Here is a 20,879-nt window from a genome sequence, read left to right on the forward strand (position 1 = left end):
TTTGTTCAGTACATGGGTTTTTTATTTAATTTGAAATGGGGATAACTTTATCCATTGCATTTCTCTTGAATGCATCCCAAATTCTAAATCTACAAAATTGTAGCGAATTTCATACTTTTTGTTGAGACTATGACATGGTTTCTGAGTTTTGGGATGAAGGCGTAGTTGTTGTTGTTGTTGTTGTTGTTGTTGTTGTTGTTGTATGACATGGTTTCTGTAACAATTTCTTATGTTCGGTAAGTCTGTGAAAAACAATGAAACAACTGCAATAATTGGAATCTTGCTAAGTGCATGATAAACATAATCATCAGCTGGAATAAAGTTTATTAAACATTTAGACATGGGACACTTCCAGTTTGATTAATAATTTAAATTCAACTAAAATGCTTCAAACAATGAGATTTTTTTCACATGTGGGTTTAACACGATCTGCTTTTCTCTTCTCTGTAATTTGTATTTGGTTGATGTGTTTTTTCTTCATAAGACTTTGATTCCATTTTCATGTTCCCTGTATCACTAATAAGAAAACAATTAGAAATGGATATAATATCAATATCTTGCTGTGCCACCAAAATCTTGAAATCAGCATGGAGTTATATTGTGTCAAAGTGGCATGAATTTTCATGGTTTTCCCAACATAGTGACATTATGTTTTCGTGGGGAAAAAGGAGTAAAATGAGCTTACTTAGATTCTAGTTTTGAAATCCTAATGCAGTTGGTTGCATCGGATTACTTAAAGTGATTGAAAGTGCATATAGCTAAATTGGACTGCCAATCTCTTCCCAAAAGAACACTAACTTCTTTGGGTTTTAAAAATTCTGCCTCTATAGAAGAATATCATGTATATCATCTTATTTTTTGTTCTCGATTGCTGTCCTGTCAGCTAGTGTGCTTTACAATGTTTACATCATTGATCAAACTCCATCAGAGCAAAAGCTCATCAGCGTATGAGCTGTAGAAACGATTCTATCGTTCCTTTCAGCATTCCTACTTGCCATTGTCTTCAACATACATTGGTTCCTTGTGTTTTTCATAGAGTTGCTGGCATTTGTTTATATGCATAAAGTAACATGATTCATGAGGTACAATGCCATTGCCTTGTTAGACTTCCAGTACTAAATATCATTTCTTACATCATAACTTTTTCTGAAACATTCAATCTTGGTAACTTGAGGTATGTCTCATAGCTTTGTAAGCTAACTGGTTACAAAACCGGACTTTGAAAAGCCAGTAGAATGCTTTTAAAAATGTGATGCCTTTTCTTTGCTCACAAGAAATTACAAATGCATGGCTGCACATGCACTGAAACAAACCCGATTCCAAGCCTGGGTTGTTCGAGCTTGGTTCAGCTGAGCTTAATTGAGACAGGTCGGTTTGGCTAAGCTCAAGCCAAGCTTGAGATAAATGATTTAATAAATAAATATATTAACTTTATACTTAGTAAACAAGGTGAAGGAGATGGGATTCAAACCCATTGCCTCTCATTTAAAATGAAATAACCTTATGGTTACAAAATTGATACACTTCATGGTAAAATGATGCACATAAACTATATATCAAAATTTCTAATTGTTGAACTTGAAATAAGCTTCAGTTTCACTCATTTATTATGAGCAAGCTTTAGCTGAGCCTGAGCTTCTTGCAATAAACTCAGCTTATTGCCCACTTACATGCATGATAATATTGTATTCTGGAGAATGTATATGTCAGTGATTTAACTGCCATAGAGTGAGTAGATTGTACTGGAATCTTGGGAGGAAGCTAATTATTGCATGATCTTATTATGACTGTGTTCCTGCATCTCTTATTCATTTCACTGAATACTAGCTAACTCCCTTGTCATAGATTTTGATAATCATTCTGATGTCACTAGTAATTGCGTTCTCTTTGCAATCCTAAATTTATGATGCACTCTTGTAATGATTTGGCAGTTACTGTATCGTTTCTTCTACTTCTAATTTAACCAGAGTGTCCATATATTGCTTTTAGATATTTCTATCAAAGTTGAAGTTTGTTAGATATACCCTTTCCTGTAATTTCCTTAGTGATGCATTTTTCTTGTAAGGTTCATTACTAATGAACGGTTGTGCCAGGTTTCTAACATCATATAGAACACCAACATTTCATTGCATAAATGGGTTCTAGAGATTGGTTTAAGACTGCCGTCAGTGTAAAGAAGTCAGTGAAGGAGCATCATTCAAGAGAGCAGGTAACTGAAGGCTTTTATGAAGGACTTTCCTAACTTTCTATTAAGTTTTTACTGTGGAAAGCTCATTCACATTAGAGTATAATTCCAATAACAGTTTTCATCTTTATGCATTACCTTATTCTGTAAATGAGTTATCTATAATTCTATATATTTCAAAAGAAACAAGGTGGTAATTCCCAAACTCTTTTCTCAAAGAATGTTTCTTTCATTCTATTAAGGGTGTTACCTCAATAACTTTTGTTGCCTCAGTTCATTACAATTTTTAGGTTGACACTGACCTATACAGTGAGTACAGTATGCACCTTGGAGGTCAACTTTTTTGCCAATTTTTGTTTAAAACCTGATGATGTCTTTGATGAGAAGAAGCTTGAATTTGGCATTGATCTTCTTATCCACATTTAGTTGACATTGAATGAGAAAGACCTTTGAGGTTTGACTGTTTGAGCTTACTGGACAGTCCTAACTAGAACACATTCTTGGCAAACAAAATCTTCTTTTACCATTTCTGTATCTTGCAGTGCAAGTTTCTTTTCTGGTGCTTTGAATGTTTCCAACTGCTCATCACGGAACCAACTTGGCCTTGGCTTTATGATATATGAGTGTCAGGATCACAAATATAATGACTTCTAATGATAGGTTGAAGGCTCTAGTTATGGTATCCCCTGCCTTTCTCTCCTGAATTTTTTGACAGTTAAATACTACATGAAAATTTGCTCAAAATAGACAATGCTAATTCATTAGTGATCCTCATGCTTGACGAATATTAGTTTTTCTCAGGCTTTTCCATTCCATTCTCTTTTTCTCATCGTTTCCTTTTCATCCTGTTTATGGTGGTTAATTTTGTTGCTCCCATACTTGACAAATGTCAGCTTTTTTAAGGCTTTTCCATTCCACTACCTTTTTTGTCATCATCTGCTGTTGAGCCCATTGATGACACTGACTCTTTTGCTACTAGCAATTGTAAAGAAAGTGGAGCCTTCAAACAAGAACAAATGTCCACCAAAGAAGCCAAAGAGACAAGCACAAAGAGCAGCCACTATGGGCACACTCACAAAGGCCACTAAGGGCACACACCAAAGAGAGCTAACAATATAAAAAATATTAATTTATTAATTCACAAACTGTATGTAAGATACATTCCAAACAATGAGGGGAAGATCCCCTATATATACACAAAATGAGAGGGAAGTGAGAGGGCCTACTAGCCATTAGAACGGCTAGATTAGCTAGCCATTAGACCAACTCTTAACGGCTAGTCAACATGAGTTGGCCCAAAATAAAAAACAAAACATATTATTTATAATACAACAACAACAACAACTACACCTTCATCCCAAAATAATTGGGGTCGGCGATATGAACCAAAAAAGAAAATCATTATGGGTCTTCCACATGAATCCTTCTCCTCCAATCATTTCTATCCAATGCCATGTCCTCGGTGAGGTTCAAAGCATTCATATCCTTTCCTATCACCTCCATCCATGTCTTCCTAGGCCTACCCCGACCTCTTTTAAGTAATATATTTTCTCATTTCTCCATCCTTCTAACTGAAGCATCATTAGGCCTTCGCCGAATATGTCCAAACCACCGTAAATGATTCTCTCTCATCTTATTTTCAATGGGTGCAACGTCTACCTTCTTACGTATCTCCTCGTTCCGAATCTTATCTTTTATTGTATTTCCAAACATATTATTTATAATAAAGAAATAAAAAATAATATCTATACACATATATATATATATACACACATACATATATGTACGCATACATATACATAAATATATATATATATATATATAATTATATATACACATTTTAACACTCCCCCTAAAACTTACTGTATAATGACCAAAAGTTTGCCAAGAAGGAAGTGAAACCTAGGAGCTGAGAGAGGTTTGGTAAAGAAGTCTGTCAATTGATACTATGATGTGACATAGGGTAGATCAATCTTGCCTTGAAGATACTTCTCTCGTACATAGAACATATAGTTGTTTGCAATGTAGGTCATACTCTTGTTGTCACAACACAATTTTGAAGCTCCTTTTATTTGAGCTCCGATGTCTATCAACAATCTTATTAGCTAGATCATCTCTATCGTAGTCATGGCCATTGTCTAGTATTCAATTTCTATCGATGAAAGCGAGATCTTCTATTGCTTCTTACACCTCCACGAGATAAAAAATTTACCTAGAAAAATATAAAAACTGGTCATTGAGTGTCTATTATTGGGATCACCTCAATCAACATCAGTATAAGCAATTAAATCAAATGTAGATAAAGAAGACAAAAAGACCTTTTAAAAATAGATTTTTTAGTGTATGTAATAATTCATAAGATTGCATCCATGTGAATGGATATAGGAGCATGTTCAAATTGACTAGTTGTATGAATAACGTGAGCTATGTATGGTCTAGTGATTAATAGGTAAGAGAGTGCTTCAATCAATTGTCGATAAGGGATTGGGTCTTCAAGAGGTTCTCCATCATCAATTCTCATCTTGACATTAGTAACCTTGGGAGTGTTAGCTCTCTTATCATCTATAATGTCAAACCTGAAAACAATATCAGAAGCAAATTTAAACTAAGACAACAAATACCCTTTAGGAGAATAAGCAACATTAATTCCTAAAAAATATCTTAAGAACCCAAATCAGTCATTTTAAAATTATTTTTAAGAAGTTTTTTTATATTTTCAACTCTCTATTTGTTTCCTCCAGTGATAATCGTATCGTCTACATATAGAGTAGAATGACAATACCTTAATTAGATTTCTTAACAAATAAAGTGTTATTTAAGCAGTATCTAAAACCAATATCAAACATAACCTTACTAAATCTATCATACCATTCTTTTGGTGCTTGCTTCAATTCATAAAGAGCCTTAATCAAGCGAAGTGCCTTCCCTTCAAGGATGCTCATACTTTGTGGTGACTCCATGTATACTTTTTCAACTAGTTCCTCATTAAGAAAAGTGTTTTTAATATTCATTTGGTATATGAGCGAGTTCCTAATGGAAACAATTGCTATAAGGGTTCTAACGGTCGTCGTTTGGGCAACAAGGGCAAGGGTTTTTTCATAATCTATTATTCTTGAGAATATCCTTTGGCTACTAATCTGACTTTTATGTCACCTGGGTACGAGTACGAGTGCGGGTACAGAGGGTACAATACGGAAATTCTAAACAATATGGGTACGGGGATGCGACTATATATATATATATATATATATATATATATATATATATATATATATATATATATATATATATATATATATATATATATATATATATATATAAAATATCACATAAATTCATATTCAACATTTAACAATTAAACTATTAACAAACTAACAACAATTTTTATTCAAAGAATCAAAATTCAAGAACTGAGAAGCAAGCTACAACTAAATTCATATAAATTCAACATTTAACATTTAACAACTAAACTAGTAATAGGCTAACAACAACTTTTATTTAAAGAATCAAAATTCAAGTAGGAACTAAGAAGCAAGCTACAACTAACAAATTAACAATTGAAGAAACAAGTTATAAGCTAATAACAATTTTAGATAATAGTACCTAACAACTAGCACTTAGCAAACAAAAATATAAAAAAAACATTCATTTACATATTATCAAGTTAACAACTTAACAAATAAGAAGCTTACCAAAAAGACAAAAAAGTCCAAAATTCCAAAAAGGTCATAACAAAATAGTCATGGCTTGTTTGTTTCTTCATTATCATCACCCATATCAATGGATGATGAAAGAACATGAGCATCTAATTTCATGTTCCTAGTTTCAAAGTCATGATTCCCTTCTATATCAAAATCTTCAGCATTAACATAAAAAAACTTGGTGCTCCCTTGCTTGCAAAGAAATTAAATCATTATGTATTAGATATTCAATAAACACATAAAACTTGATATACAAACTATAAAGAAGTAAACAAAAAAATTTATAATTTGGATACCTAATTCTTCTTTGCTTCATGAAAGCAATTGGAGATTAGAATGCACAAACACCAAACTAGTAAGCTTATTTATTTTAATGTTGTGAATTTGCGTATACGTGCTCCAATTTCTTTCACAACAAGAAGATGTAGCATGCTATGATAGTAGCTTGAAAGCAATATGCTGAAGTAAAGGTTAGTCATGTCCATATATGACTCACTATGTAAGAGGATAGGTCATCATCTTTATCTATCAACCCCTCCAAACTATTAAATTTTTTTAGAGAAAACTTTAAAAGCTCATTATGCACATTCATATTTTGTTGTTCATTTCAAAAATTTCTATTCAAACATAAAACCCTATTTCTTGCTAACTTTGAATCCTTATGTGGTGGCAATCGGCCAACACCTTCACTTTGCGACTTTTTTCCATGGTACTTTGGATTCAATGAATGAGCCATGCATTGCAGAGGGGTGTTGCTCTTGTTCCATCATGCTATCAATATTTTGTGCACATGATTATAAAAAGTTGAGTCTTCAAGGGCAGAATTTTTTTTCATGCTTAAAACTTGCAGTTTCCACTTTCTCAATCATGGTGTCCCACATCTCGTAGACCCTATGCAGCATAGGTAAATCTCGATCAACAGCCCTCTACATCTCCCAAATAAGCTCTGTGAACTCAAGAAAATAAATGACATTGTCTCACCACATATTATCAACAATGCATCTCTTGATAGCTTGAGCTTTTGCAACATCAGAACGATAGAAAACCCAATCATCATCATTGACTATTTGAAACAGTGCATTCTTCACTTCTTTAATTCTTTTAAACATAACAATGACAGATGCAAAACGAGTCTCTGCAACGTTTAATAACTTCAGATCATAATGCTTATTATAAATAGCTAGTGCCCTCTGGTGGTTTACAAAAAATTTCTAATGTTCCTAATGTCATTCTCTAGCTCTTAAATCTATGAACATAACTCGTAAGCAATGGGATCTTGCTCCTTGCTTGGTGGATTGCATATACTTTTAAGAGCCAAATTTAAATTATGTGCCATGCAAGGAGTCCAAAATATGTTAGGATATTCAGTAATGATTTTAACAACTTTGTCTTTTCCAACTTCTTTGATGCATTCTAAAAAAAGTCCTTTCATATACTTTGTATCCTTGTACTCCCCAAATGTGTCTATTGATTTCAAAAACAATGCCCCTTTTATTAAAGCTACAATAAAATTTATCAATGGGCGCCTCTGTATATTTGTCCACCCATCAGACATAATAGAAAACTACTTTCAGCCCAAGAAAACTTTTTATATTCCAATAATCTATTTACATTTACTTTCTTTTCTCCCAAAATGATTGTTCTTAACTTCTCAAAACCAGGAGGCACATACCCACTCAAGTTAGAATTTGCCAAGGATGTAACTAGATCCTTCCAATAAGGATTTCTAGCTACGTTGAATGGTATGAAACTTGAAAAAAGAATCCGCCCACTTTCCTATCCATTTCCTCTCTTCCATGTTCATTAAACGAGCCTTCAATTGTTTTCTGACTAACATCTAATTTCTTTCTCTTCGAATTAGTAGCCTCACCATTCTTATGGCTAGATAGTGGTATGTTAATATAACTTAATACTGACATAGACTTTCTTTTTTCAGCATTTTCTTGTTCCTTTCTCAACTGCTTAAGTTCGTCATCATCAACATGAGAGCACTGCCTAACACCTTGGTTTTTTATCTTCAAGAGATGAGCTTTTACTCTTGTGTATGATCCATTAAACTCCACTTTACAAAAATTGTACATAAATTGCATATTCCCCCCTCCTCAAGGACATCTGCCCAACTTTGTTACATGGGCTCACAGTGGCTGATCCTTAGGTACTTAACTAGAAGCACATGTTGAGCTTGTTGTCGCACTGCTGCTAGCACTTACTGCACTTTTAACTTTCTTTCCTTTATCAGCCATCCTATCACACAATAAAAAAAATTCAAAGCAAAAATACCACATAAGAATAAAATAAATCAACAAACCATACATGACAAAATCAAGAACTAACCTATGTAAAGTGTAAACTGATATAAACTGAAATAATATAAATATATATGCAATATGATATATATACTAAATACAAACAGAATATAAACTGGAAACCTAAATTGAAAGTCGCCCTAAAACAAAAAAAAAGAAAAAACAAAAGATGTTGGTCTTACCTCATCACCGCACACTGGAGGTCGTTGAATATCGCCAGAGGTGAGCTTCTTCGAGTCTTCGAGTCTTCGAGTTGCAGTCATCGAGAGAGAGAGACAGAGGGAGAGGAGGGAAACAAGAGAGAGAGAGGTAGACATAGAAGGGGAGGGAAGAGAGAGAGAGAGAGAGAGAGAGGTTAGGGTTTGAGTCGAAAGGGAGGGGCTCGAGAGGTTTAAGAGTCGGGTGGGGCGAGACCAAAATGGCCCCGCCCCTTTGATGGGCATTTTTATTATATGGTTTTGGGTCTACGAAAGACCCGAAACGAGGCGTAATGCAGGACCTGACCCGCATTACATCCCGTACCCGCGCCCATGTCGACATGGGTATGGCTACTGTGTAGCCATGTCGCGGTTACATAGGCTGGCTTTATACCTCTTAAATGTACCATCACTCTTGATTTTTACTTTATGTACCCACCTACATCCTATGGGTTTCTTTCCTTGTAAGATCTTGAAGTGTTCAAGTTTTCAATTTCTCTAAATCCTTTAATTCTACTTTCATGGCTTCTACCTACTCGGAATGTTCTTTAGCTTGGGCATAAGACGAGAGCTCTACATAGGAGTGAATTAGCACAATACATGTCTTGTATTTAGATGAAAAAGACTCATAAAATAAACTTTTCTAGGAGTTTTGATACTCTAGATGATCTCCTAGATTACACCTCGTTTTCACTTCTAATGTTTGAATATTTTTCAAGTACATATAGAGGTTTTGAAACCTTGCATCTAATGTATTGCAAGTAGGCTTTATCGCTATGGGGTTGCTCTTGACAAATCATTTCGTCTCTTGATTCATTGACATTATCAAGACCAAACTCATAATCACAATCATCAATATCATGTTTTGAAATAGAATCAAATAAAAAAGAATACTCGGTTATAAATCTTTCACAATCAAAGAAATTTTCATTTTCCAAAAGGAACACATTTCTTAAAACATACAATTTTTCATTTTTTGAATCAATAGATCTTTCACAATCAAAGAAATTTTCATTCTCCAAAAGGGACATTTCATAAAACATATAATTTTTTATTTTTGGATCAAAATACTCAGAACCTTTTTTGGTGTCTGCATATCCAAAAAAGGCACAAGGAATAGCCATAGGAGAGCTTGTCATTGTTGGTTAAGACAAAACACTTGCATCCAAAGACTCTTAATCTGGAATAATCAGGAATAAATTTGAAATATTTTTCAAGAGGTGATATGTTTTGTAATAATGAAGATGACATTTTGTTTATAAGATAGCAGTTAAAGCGGCTTTGACCAAAAATACTTTAGGTACATGACTTGCAATAAGTAAAGTTCTCATGGTTTCAATAATATGTCTATGTTTTCTTTCAAACAAAACATTTTGTTGTGATGTGTGGGGGCAAGATCTTTGATGTGTAATGCCATGCAAATTAAGTTAATCTTTAAACTTTTTTGACAAAAAGTCTCTCATTGAATCAGTGCGAAATATAAAAATGTCATTATTCAACCTATTTTTGACCAAGTTATGAAAATTTTGAAAATGCAAAAAGACTTCTGAGTTATGTCTAAGAAAGTAAATCCAAATATATCTAGAAAAAATTATCTATAAATATCACATAATATGCATATCCACCTTTTGATATGATTGATGTTGGACCCCAAACATCCGAATGGACTAATTCAAGTGGTCTAGTAGACACAAAAGTCCTTTCATGGAATAATAATTTCTTTATTTTGCCAAGAATACAATAATTACAATTAAAATTGTCAATGTTAAAAAAAAATTCAAATTTAGAAAATATGAGATTTTAGATACATTTGGATGTCCTAATCTTTTGTGCCATAAATCCAAATCTAATTTTTGAACATTACAACAAAACATATTCTTGGGTATTTCTAAAAAGTTCATGTAGTAATGGCATCATTCTCTATGGCCTTCCCCAATTAGGTTCTGTGACTGGCGATCCTGTACTCAACAACCATTTCATGGCACATTACATCCATGGTTCAATATATGAGATATTGACAAAAGATTTAAATTTAGTTTAGAAATATATTTAATTTTTGGAATTGAAATTTTTATGAAGTTTTGAAGATTTTTTTCAAAATTCTCTATTTCTTTGATTTCAAGAGATGTACCATCAACAGTGAAGACATTAGACATTCTTGAATTAGTACGACATTCAGATAAAATATCAAGGTTGGGAGTCATGAAAGTATGCATTGGAATCAATAAGCTAAGGAAACTTACTGGGATCAGAGTAGGATGAGACTACAGCTCTGGTTGTGGAAGATGATCCTCTAAGAAGAGGTTGAAGTGCCTCCACCAATTGCGATAGGGACATGCTTCCAACGGATGTATCTTGAGGGTTGGTCATGTCTTTAGCCTCTTGAGGTGGACCAACTGAAGCCACCTTTTCCTCAATTTTTTTCAACTTAGAACACAAGGGTTTGATGTGTCCCGATTCATGGCAATAGTGACAAGTGAATTTCCTCTTGTCACATTCATTGCCTTGTCTCCCAAAGTGAGGTGGATTGTACGTGCAAATATAAATTTTCGTCTTAGATATGGTCAAAACGGATTCATCATTATTCTTGAGTGTATCTCTTCAACCTATTTTCCTCCATACTTAGCCCTTCAATCGTATCAACAATAGAGAAAATCTTTCTTATATGGAGAAGAGCAGACTTGGTGGCTTCAATCTGGGGTCCAACCCATTTATGAATTGGTAAAAATTCTGTGCATCTATTTGCCTTTGTCGGATCTCAATATTCAAAGGGTAATGCCACTTTGGTTCAAGAAGAGTTAATTCTTCTCAAAGTTCGGATAAAGCATTATAATATTCTCTAATGCTCATATTCCCTTGAGTCATAGGTCTAATTTTATCTTGTAAATTGCACACATGTGCAATATCTTTACATGAATACATATTTTGAGGTAGTCTCATGCATCATTGGCATGCTCAAACTTCACTAGGCTCGAACATTTTTTAATATCTATGCTATTGATAAGTCAAGACATTATTTTTGCGTGTCCCATTCTCCACTCTTTTCATTTTTTTTCTCATAATTGGTTATGACCTTAGTTTTTTCATCCCCTTGGAGTACATCTTTCCCGTTCTCTACTTTGGTGCGAAGAAGTTTAGGTTCCAGATCAAATTCATTCACTTATCCCCACAAGCCTTTACCCCAAATATGGTGTTTAATGATTGAAGACCACATTCCATAGTTAGTGTCATTTAGTTTGATGGGTACAATAGTGACCAATGTTGTTAAAAGCGTGCCTTGAGGTGCAAAAGACGCGCCTCATATTTTTTAGTATTTTTAGATATTTTTTATAGTTTTTTTTAAGTTTTCAAAAAAAAAAAGTAGAGTTTTTTTTTAAGTCTTCAAAAAAAAATTTGAGGCTTAAGCTTTATGCCTCGCCTCAGTTTTTGGTGGAATGCCTCGCTACGCCTCAACGCTTTTCACAACATTGACAATGGCACTCTCCTTGTCCTTCATGATTACAAAGAAGAGAGAGAGAGAGAGAGAGAGAGAGGAGGAGGAGGAGGAGCACACCCACTTGAGCCACCACAAACACTTGAGGATGCCAACTTCAAAGATCAAAAGCATTATGGCTCTAATACCATATAAAGAAAGTGGAGCCTTCAAACGAGAACAAATGTCCACCAAAGAAGCCAAATGGACAAGCACAAAGAGCGACTAAGGGCACTCACCAAAGAGAGCTCACAATATAAAACATATTAATTTATAAATTCACAAAATGTATGCAAGATACATTCCAAACAATGAGGGGTTCCCCTATATATACACAAAATGAGAGGGAAATGAGAGGGCTTACTAGCTTTTAGACCTAATCTAATGGCTAGTCAACATGAGTTGACCCAAAATAAAAAAAAAAATACTATTTACAATAAAGAAATAAAAAAATAATATATATATATAATATAAATACATGTATGTAGTATGTACACACACACACACATATATATAAGGTATACATTTTAACATCAATGTCCACTCATTAGCATTTTGATCATCAATAACCTTGTGATTTCAAGTCATTACATGCAAATACCCTGAGAGGCTGTTAATGGTGGAGCTAACACTTTCCGCTAGGGCGCAAACTTTCCTTAACTATGATAGATATATTCTTGTTATTTGAACAGCACACAAAATAAAATTTGTTGGGGAGAAAAAGATACTCATCAATGTAATAAAAACCCACTAGGAGAAGTAAGGAATATAACCTTGGGAATGTCTTCTCTATTGGATGTCCTTATGTTAACAGCAGCATAAGGTGATTTACAGAAAAAACACCATTGGGTCTATGTTACATAGGTGCGGGTGTGGGTGCGGCACTTTAGAAAACTTGGGTGCAGGGGTGCGGGAGGATATATATATATATATATATATAAATTTTAACAGTTAACAGTAACACTAATGAAATAAATAAACAGTTTACAGTTAACATTTTTTTTCAAGTCCAGGTCTGGACAATTATGACCTTGGGTGTGTTGACTGCACCCAGGGTCGGCTTGACCGCACCGGGTGCCGAACCCACACCTGCACCTGAGTCGCGTCGTGTCGATGCAGGTGCGGCACCCTGTTGGCCGAATCCCTGTGACATAGCATTGGGTTATAAAACATATAACAAACATATATAGTTACATGTATTTTGCAATGCTTCTATCAGTAAAAGGGTCTCTAGAAAGCAACTAAATGTAGCATGAGACTCATGATGCTGCCAAATGTAATAATACCACACTTCCCTATGATGTGAAACAATTCTGAGATTATCATACTCAAACACTCCCTCTTAAATTGTACATAAGGACAGAGAATTTTTATTTTTCAAAAACCAACTTTGAACAGCAGTAACCAGTTTAGTAAAATATAAGCTGCTTGTTGCTGTTGAAACTTCATAATCTTCAAACCTTCCACTGATAGAGTACTAACTGAGTTGAATGTATTTAATTTTTCTGATGAACATGATTTATGGAAATATCAACAGCATTCTGATTATTATGATAAAGAATATAATGACTGATAGGCTGATGCAGTAGTGAATAGGTTTTTAATCTGTGAAATTTCAGCAGCAACAATAGCCATAGCAGAATACTTTGCCTCTAATCGAGTCTTGCTGGTGTTTTTTCATTTTTTCTCCAACAGAGTACCAAATTTTGTCTAAAGAATACACAATAGTTAGCCAATGATTGTCGCGTAGACAGATATCTAGCCTAGTCTGCATTTGAATAGAAGATAACAATAACTAGAAGGGCACTAGTATCAATTGTAGAACTCCTACATGTCAACACATTCATTAATTTACCTTTATTTTAGTGGAGTATCCTTTGACAGCTTTCATATGGCTATGTTTGGGCACATGCATAAACTGACCCACTTGACTAACGATATAAACCAAATCAAGACATGTAAGAGTTAAACACTACAGTGCTCTCGCAATACTTTTGTATCTTTCTAGATGGGACAACATATGATCACTTTCTAAAGCACCATACAAATGTATACTTAATGCAAATAGAGTGGATACAGGTTCACGTTCAAGCATACCTGTTCTTTCAATAAAATCATCAATGTTATAGTGTCCTTTTTATCCACCTCTACATGAAGAAAGTTTCCCAGTTGCCTCGGATCCGTCTTAAGGAAATGATCATGTAAAAATACCCTGAGTTCACAATTATAGTCTTTACTCTTAGTAAAATTATGGTAATCCCTTGTGAATCAGCATGTGTAAATAGAAAATAACCTATCCAACTCTTTTTAAGACCAAAGTCTTTCATGGCATGGTTGAGAATACCACATAATGGTTGAGAGGATTGCTTCATGCCATATATAGCTATCTTTAAATGTAGCACTTTAACTTGAAGATCACTCTAAAAGTAACTTGGTGGCTGATCCATGTATACATCTGAAGGAGGGCATGCAAGTGTAAAAGCAAATATTTTCAAACATAAATTGTGGATGACTGTTGCTCCAGACAATAAATATTGAGAGGTGATAGCTTTAACTAGTTAGCAATCCTGAAAAACTAGGCTTTACTATCTTGATTTTTTAGTCTACATACATATCTCTGCCTTCCATTCCATCAGTCAGTATGGTTGGCCTGTGAAGGTGCAGAACTCTCCAAATTTTCTATTTTACTTCTTTAACTCCATGGGAAATTCATTTAATACTTTAATTGTTAGGATGACTTAACAGTCATTGCTCCAGTGGAAACCCTACCTTCTTGCTTGCTTTTTGATGACCTAAATATTGTGATCAGTTTCCTTTTTGTTAGCTGTTTCGATCCACTGATTTGTGTTATCTTAATTGTTGCCTGTATTCTCCATTTGCTGAGAGAAGCCTGCATCATCAAACAATTCAAAAGGATTCAAGTGGAGATATCTTAAGCATAAAGGTTGCAAAAAGCTTCCAAATGGTGCTCCGAATGTAAATCCAGGGGTTGTTAATACGCAGACTGAGGATAGGGCAGCAATTGTAATCCAAACTGCATTCCGCGGCTTTCTGGTACTTATTTCACGTCTTTAATTGTGGAGCTTTATATTCTATTTCCATCAAGGAAAAATAGAATGATAATATGTTTGTAACAGTGCCATTAAGTGTTTCTTCTTCAGCAAAATATGTTTATTTCCATCTTTTAAATATCATAATTGCATTTGTTCTGTTTCACCATAACAAACTTGTTTACATTTGCAATTTCATGGTAAAGCCTTATTAAACTGTTTCGTAGTTGTATAATGTGCTTGTCTTCTTGTAATGATTTCTTCTAACAAAATCTACTAAATTTGTGGCACAGGCACGTAAAGCTTTACATCAGTTAAAAGGAATAAGAAGATTACAAGTCATTAACCAACGCCTTTCAGTTCAGAAGCAAACATCTTCAACTTTGTGCTACCTTCAGCTGCTGAACAAAGTACATGTCCAAGTACGAGCTCGTCGACGCTCTATGTTAACTGAAAGCAGGATTAAGCAAAAGAAACAAGATCACCAGTTGAAACTTGAGGCTAAACTCCATGAGATTGAGGTCTGATTGCTAAAACATGAACACGGTATCTTCTTTATATTGCTATGTATTTAGCTATGCCATAACATTCAGCATTTTCTTGCATTTATGAATTGATTCTTCAATTTGAATCACTTAAGCACTAAGGTTACTAATTTTCTGTTCCTGCACCTTTGTTTATGTTTTTCATAATCATAAATTTGGTCATTTTTAATTAGTGTTGATATTGCATATTGTTTGAAGGACATCACAGAAGTTTTGATGTGTTATACTTATACCCAAGTCTCTAATAGAACTTGGCATAGAAGAGAAGAAGAGTAAAGATAGGTCACACAGTTACACCAGAAGTCTTCTTAAATCTGTCTATTTTTGGAGGACATCCAGGGCCAGCTGGCCTCTTTGATATTTGAGGCCACCACCTTGGGCCTCAAATGAAAAAAAAATATAATGCTTATATTTCACATGCTGAGGGCCTCCAATGAAACATGGCACATGCATGTTCCTCATGCTGGGGGCCTCCAATGAAAAAAAAATGGAGAAATATGGCTAGGGCCTCAACTTCTCTTGAGCCGCCCCTGAGGACATCCATGCTTACTTTGAAAGATCATTAGGTTCAGGGTAATAGTACCTTTATACCTCTTGTAAAAATGCTGTATTACGAAATAAGACATTAAGAAATATTATGTTAAAACATGCATATCTCAATTTTAAATGCATGTATCTCTTAAACCCCATCAACCCGAGTCCGATCTAAAACTACAGACAGTTGGTTTTTAATCATGGAATGTTGTGCGTAGAGATAATGAAAAATAGGTGACTTCTACTAGAGAATACGGTATAGTCAAGTGTAGCTAAATATTAGGAGAGTGTAAGTGAGTGATTCTCCCAAGAGAAGCATAGGTAGCCATGCCTCTGTTAGCTAGCTCATCATTCCTTAAATCAAACTTGATACTCGAGAGATAGTCGAGGGTCATCAGGCCAAGAGAAAGCTTGGCAGAAGTGGTATCTCCTACTTCTCAATCTTTCTCAAGACAAGGCACATTGGCATCAGCCGTCTGTTAAGAGGCAGTAGCATCTCGGCTAATTCCTGGGTTCATGGCATTCCTATGGGTTACTGCCATATAAAGAGTATGTCAAAGTTGCCATTATCATTTCAACAATCAACTTCTTTCATAATGATATCTATACTGCCTAGTATTATCTTAATATCAGCCAACTAGCCAAGTTCATTCTTTTAGCTAGTTGAGGAAGGATTTGCAAATTGATAAAACCAAAAAGCATTTGCAAACAAAGCATCAAGGGGGTGTTTTGCATAAGGAAAAGAAAGGGAGGGGGGAGGGGATGGTTTAAAGATAGAGAAATAAGCATGAGGGAGAGGAGAGATTAATGGTATATATATATATATATATATATATATATATATATATATATATATATATATATATATATATATATATATATATATCAAAAAAAAATTATTGGTGGGAAGGGTATCTTCGAACTTTTAGAAGTTTTTGACTCTTGGATCGTGTTTTTTATGCAAAAGCACAATTTTTTGAGGGGGTAAAATTTTGGTACATGGTAGGCTGTTGATTTTTCAAACCCACAGAAAGACCTGCATATTCACCAGGAAATCATGAACCAAGGCTTAGTCCCTTCTCAATGAAGCATGTAGATCACATCTGGAGGGTCCGATAAAAATAACAATTTCCACATTAAAAGAAATAGTTCTTTTCACTCATGGGTATGGAACTCACCAATATATATTGTGTGTGTGTGTGCGCTAAAACCTCTAACCTAGAGGGACTGATCTGGCCATACACAACTCAAAAGATAGGTCTGTCTGTCTATGTATGTGTACACACATATATGTGTGTATTCACACTTTTTTCAAAAATCCAAGAACCTTAGTTTTCAATAGGCTGCAACATTGTAGGTTTTTGAGTTCTTTACTTGCACACACATAGGTAAGTCTACGTGTGTATATGTATATGTTGTGTATAAATATATACACATACATGTAACATAATATGTATATGTATGTATATGTGCACACTATTTTTCAATTTGGCTTGTAGACATGTCTAAAATATAAAATCAACCACTTAGCTCCATTCAATTTTCAATTAGGCATAGTATCTTTCTTTTTTGTTTTTTTGCTTAAAGTTGTTATGCTTTTGAAGTCTTTCACTCAAATTTAAAATGGTATGACTTAGATTGGATTTTATTAATTGAGCTCAAACATCATTCGAAGCTCAAGAACAAGGCCAAACCAAGTTCAAGCTTGGCTGTCCAGACCTGGAACAAGCTTGAGCTCTAGCCGAGTTCCATATTTCTTGACAAACCAAATATGAACCCAAAACTCTGCTTGCCCCACTTGCACCTTTGCCTAAGCATATAGCCTTAAACCACTTGTAAGTAGTCATCTGACTAGTGGACTTGCAACTAGGCCACCACGAGTGAATACTGGTTCACACCACCAAACAGTGCTGATGATCATTTGATGTGTACCCAAGGGAGTTTAATACAAGTCCTGTTTATGGGATCTTTAGAAGTCTACTTGTTTATGGGATCTTTAGAAGTCAACAGGTCATTTATTGCTGGATTGTAGGGCGGGGTTGTGGTGGCCCTGCGAGGAGACTTTGGTGCGATGAACTATGATTGTTTGAACTATATGGGCTCCTACAGACCAGGTTATCCTAGGACTCGACCATGGATGGTGGCTCAAACTAATTGACGCATAGTCACGGATATTGCAAGCTCTTTTGAGTCACAGTATTTTCAAAGGGCAAACATTATACTAAGAAAAACACAATATTTTCAAAATATTGCCTGTCTTGAAAATGTCACGTTTTTAACCCACTATTAACTTATTAACTATACTTTTTTGCCTAGTTTTTTGCATTATTTTTATTTTCATGTATTTTATATAGTTTTTATATTTATATAAACAGTTATTTTTCCGAGATTCTCCTGAGGAAAACTCGCTTTCTTAAAATATCATGAGATTTTTCTCACCTACATTTTCCTGTGAATGAAGTTTGCGACTATGGATTGAAGCCCTAACTTGTAGTAATTTTACACCAGATAATAAACACAAATTCCTTCAACCAACTCGCCATGGGTATTTTTGGTTGTCTAGATTCTAGCCGTTTTATATTGCTGCTTTACAGTATTCAGTGGAGGAACTCATACAATTTTGAAGCCTCAGCATCTCTTTTCCAGAAAATAAGGTGTGATTTCTAAATTTTTTTCTTGAACAATTTTTTGTTAAGCAGTTACTAAAAGTAGCTTAAGGAATTACTACAAGGCTTCAATACTATAAGATCCACTCTTTCTTGTACAGTCACTGAATCGGGATACTTTTCATGATATTGGGGACAGCAGACAGGCCTCTTAGACCGTATTTCATTGTATTCCTTTCTCCTGTTTGTGTCTTTCCTTGTAGTTGAAAGAGTTCTGAGGGGAGTTTCCATATCCTTGCAAAGTGTTCATGTGTTTGTTTGCATGTTCATGCACATGCTTAAGCCTTTTGACTTCCTATGGTTTGCCTGTTCCATTTATCAGCATTGAACTCTACTTATCATTATTTATCATGTTCAATGTTTACTTATCAAACAGTGAAATGCTCTTCAACAGGTGGAGTGGTGCAGTGGCTCAGAAAGCATGGAGGAAACTTTGGCTAAAATACATGAAAGAGAAGCAGCTACAGTTAAGCGTGAGCGGGCATTGGCTTATGCTTTCTCTCATCAGGTTGTGATATATTCAGGCTTGTCATTTCGAGTGCTCTTTATGTTACCTTATTAATCCATTCCTGTGCAATTTCAGTGGCGAGCAAACACCAGACACAGCCCAGGGAAGAGCGTCTACGACCTTGGGAAAGATAATTGGGGTTGGAACTGGATGGACCATCACATGATGGCCTATCCATTGGATAATAGGATTTCCATCCCTGTTGCTCCTCTAGCATCTAAAAAGGTTCCAAACAAGAAAGCCAGCAAAAAGTCTAGCTCGCAATCATCTAAAACCTCGGTACAGGTTAAGTCTTCTACTGATGATGGTAAAGTGTCATCTAATAAACCCGACTTGGCAATAGGGAAAAGGTTATCATTTTCAACAGCTGAAAGTTCACCAAGCAAAGAGACCAGTGAAACAGGTCAGGGTGTAGAAGCTACCTTAAAGCCTGAGCATTCAGTATGATGATAAATTATGAACTATCTCATCTGTAAATAGATAAAAATGCATTTCTAGAGCTTGGTTGAACTGCGTAATGAAGAATTCTGAAGAAAATGCTCATCTTATCATGTGAGATATTCTTTATTATTACTAGAGGTAACGCAGATAATTTTCACATGAAAATGGTTGCTTGAATAAAGAGGTTGCACAGTAGGGGCTTCAAACAGTGAAGAGTGAAAGACTGTTAGACTTGAATATTTCTAGTGATAAATATATGCTACTTGTGTTTCTTTGGACATAAAAGCTGGTTTCCAATGGTTCATCTGTACAAGTTCTTTGGAATCCATTGGTGTTACTTGTAAACAAATTATTAAATCTTAAATAAGAGTTTCATCCCTTATTGACTCATTACTAATAAACTTTGATTCTTTGTAAACATCTAATATGGAATTCTTAATTGACATGGAGAAAGGTCAACTCTTTGAGGTCTAAGCACAATAATATGCTCTTTGGTACTGTGTCAGTGCAAAGAAAAAGGATGGTTCCAAGATGCACAAAATAATTTATCTGTATATTAATTTGAAATAGAACTCATATCAGTAGGTAACAAATCAATAGCAATTCATATGGACTAAGTTTATAGCTGATAAGAGCGTTGAAGATATATTTTCCATTTAAGAGAGTTGTGTGTAAATGCTTGTTGGTCACTAGAAAACCTATATTTTACTGATCCAATTGCCAAGAATTTTCCTATCCACGAAGTTCCTGTTTTAAAAGCAAAAGTGCTTGCGATTCTCAGTTCACTTTGATGTCGAAGAGTTCAAAAAACAGGCACATTTACTTCAAAAATGAGGGTAAACTAACGAAAAATGATTGTATTGTATGACAAAAATGATGTGTTTCTCAAAAAACCCTACTATTTGTCAAAATTTGCCTGATGACCAAAGCCACAAATATTGGGCATAAAAATGATTATTTTAATCTTTTCATGTGTGGACCTCTTGAGGATATGCAAATTTCCTGTATGATACACTTTACTACTGGTTTTTACTCAAAAATTGAAGGATTTTGAAGAAACACAAAAAAAGAAAAACAAAGAAACTAAACAAAAATACCTTTCCAATGACATCTTAATCACTGAAAAACAACGGAGTGCTAAGATACATCTTCGATAATATTTCAAAAAAAGAAGATGAACAGACATGGTTATGCTAAACCCGATTATTCTATGTTATTTTTTGGTCGCCTGTGCCAGAAATTCAGAAAAACAATAAAAAGAACAGATAGATCGA

At 34.6% G+C, this 20,879-nt stretch overlaps 1 protein-coding gene across 1 annotated transcript in view; it reads left to right on the forward strand.

Moving 5' to 3' along the window:
* Positions 1–19,993, forward strand: part of LOC149814502 (uncharacterized) — a 54,664-nt gene extending 34,671 nt beyond the window's left edge. The window contains exons 5-8 of the mRNA XM_089990369.1: positions 14,746–14,915; positions 15,205–15,432; positions 19,051–19,164; positions 19,240–19,993. Of these exons, the coding sequence (XP_089846495.1) occupies positions 14,746–14,915; positions 15,205–15,432; positions 19,051–19,164; positions 19,240–19,611 (884 nt within the window). The 3' untranslated portion in view covers positions 19,612–19,993. The remainder of the gene's footprint in view (positions 1–14,745; positions 14,916–15,204; positions 15,433–19,050; positions 19,165–19,239) is intronic.
* Positions 19,994–20,879: the final 886 nt, after the last annotated feature.

The sequence above is a fragment of the Nuphar pumila genome, chromosome 15 (genome assembly GCF_984573655.1).
Source record: "Nuphar pumila chromosome 15, dmNupPumi1.hap1.1, whole genome shotgun sequence".
Classification (NCBI taxonomy): Eukaryota; Viridiplantae; Streptophyta; class Magnoliopsida; order Nymphaeales; family Nymphaeaceae; genus Nuphar; species Nuphar pumila.